The 1,917-nt window shown below is 35.8% G+C and overlaps 1 protein-coding gene across 1 annotated transcript in view; it reads right to left on the reverse strand.

Moving 5' to 3' along the window:
• Nucleotides 1-1,917, reverse strand: part of LMBRD2 (LMBR1 domain containing 2) — a 99,832-nt gene that overhangs the window by 88,057 nt on the left and 9,858 nt on the right. The window contains exon 5 of the mRNA XM_007953228.2: nt 230-440. Within this exon, the coding sequence (XP_007951419.1) occupies nt 230-440 (211 nt within the window). The remainder of the gene's footprint in view (nt 1-229; nt 441-1,917) is intronic.

Consider the following 1,917-nt stretch of genomic DNA (forward strand, 5'->3'; position numbering starts at 1 on the left):
TCCAGGTGGACAACTTCAGCAATCAGGAGCTTCTCAGTTGCTCATAGAAAATCCCACCTTGGAGTTTACAAAGACTTATGGGTAGAAAAGCCACACTAAGTAATTTACTACACTGCAAAAGCCTACCAATGCACTAACAACAATTAAAAAAAAAAAAAAAAACAACAACAATGAAAAGAAGATGTATGCTACTTGCTGATTGCTGCTTATAAGGCATAAACTTGCTTACCTCCATAATGTCTTCTAAATTCTCTTCTGCATCTGCTTTCTCTGTCATCAATTTGGCTGCCTTAAAATATGTCTTCATAAGTAGATAACCTTTTTTTGCTCCATTCCAGTATGACCGAGGAATTTCAACCAAGCCATACCCCAACAACAATACAAGAAGAAACAGACCCCATGTATTTGCAGCAGCTATCCCAATTGTCTGGAGTTGGTTCCTAAGAAAGAAAACGTGAGCAGCATGCTGTGATAAATAAATATTTCCTATAAAAATGTAAAATGAAACTGACTAATATTTGGTGGTTTTTCAGAAAACAACTGCCCTAAAGGATGGCTAGGATTTTACATTAAAAAAAAATCAGTCCTTTAAATCCTCAGCTACTTTTTTAATAACAGCAGCTAATCTGTGTGTTGTAATGGATTTAACACAGTTCCATTACAGATAAAATTAGAATCTAGGATAATTCACGGCAAAAATAAGTATTTGTTTTCCCTGAGAGAGGACATTTTTCACTAGGTATTCTCTTATTCAATATTAACCAAGACAAGCCTGAAAATTTTTAAATTATCTCATGTTGAAGTAACCCTACTCAAATCTCAGGAATGTAGCAGTGAGGTCTATCAATATCACTCCATTCCTAAATTTTCAGACCTAGCTCTTCACATACATTATAGAATACAAGTATTATGGAGATACCAGTTTTATTAAAATGTCTAAATGTAAGATAACATTATAGACAAATATGCCCTAAAACTATTGTAAGCACAAAAGGGAAAAGTATTCACAAGTTCCACTGAAAAAGCATCAAAAGAAAATATTTTCGTATATACAAAATTTGAAATTCTATGTTAAAAAATATTGAGTCGATACTTTTAACATAAAGATATTAGACTTAGTAATTTGTTGAATAGCTATATTTGAAGATGTCATTCTACATTTTCTTTCTTAGTAATAGGCATTATTCAGGTATCTTTTTATGAAATCTATAAAACATAACTTGTTCTGTTTCTTCAACCTAGGTGTCCATCAACTGAGGAATGGATAACCAAACTATGGTACCTACACACAGTGGGATACTATGCAACCCTAAAGAATAATGTAGAAATCTGCAAAACACCACATAACGTGGATGAACTTGGAGGACATTATGCTGAGTGAAATAAGTCAATCACAAAAGGACAAATATTGCATTAGTCCGTTATTGTAAAAGTCAAGGAAACATTTATCTATAGAAGGACATTTTCTTTGTTGGTTACCAGGGGTGAGAGGGGAGGGCAGGGAACTCTGTTAGACAGACAGAGATAAGTATTGATTTGGGTGAAGAGAAGGGCAATGTACCAAATGTTGAGTGATAAATATAGTGTCATTGAGGAAGAGAAAGACAGAGAGAGGTACGTGGGAGATACAGACAACAAAGATGAACCCTTTTGCACATACAGTATGGCACTGTCAGTGAAGGCAAACATGGGTATACGGGTGGATAGATGGGTGGACAGACTGAACTAGTAGGTACGTCTATGAAGTGGGGAGTGTACCCAAGAACAGGTTTAAGGTTGGAAGACAATGGTCTATAAGTTTATGTGTATGATCTGAACTCCCAGGTGTATAGTAGAGCTGACATGGGGCAAGGTTGTTGTCACTTCTTGGTCACAGCCAGCTACCAAGAGGGGCCGAAGTAGTTGAACCTATGGGCT

This window comes from Orycteropus afer, unplaced genomic scaffold, assembly GCF_000298275.1.
Source record: "Orycteropus afer afer isolate SDZICR_OR568_19922 unplaced genomic scaffold, OryAfe1.0 scaffold00378, whole genome shotgun sequence".
In the NCBI taxonomy this organism is placed as follows: domain Eukaryota; kingdom Metazoa; phylum Chordata; class Mammalia; order Tubulidentata; family Orycteropodidae; genus Orycteropus; species Orycteropus afer.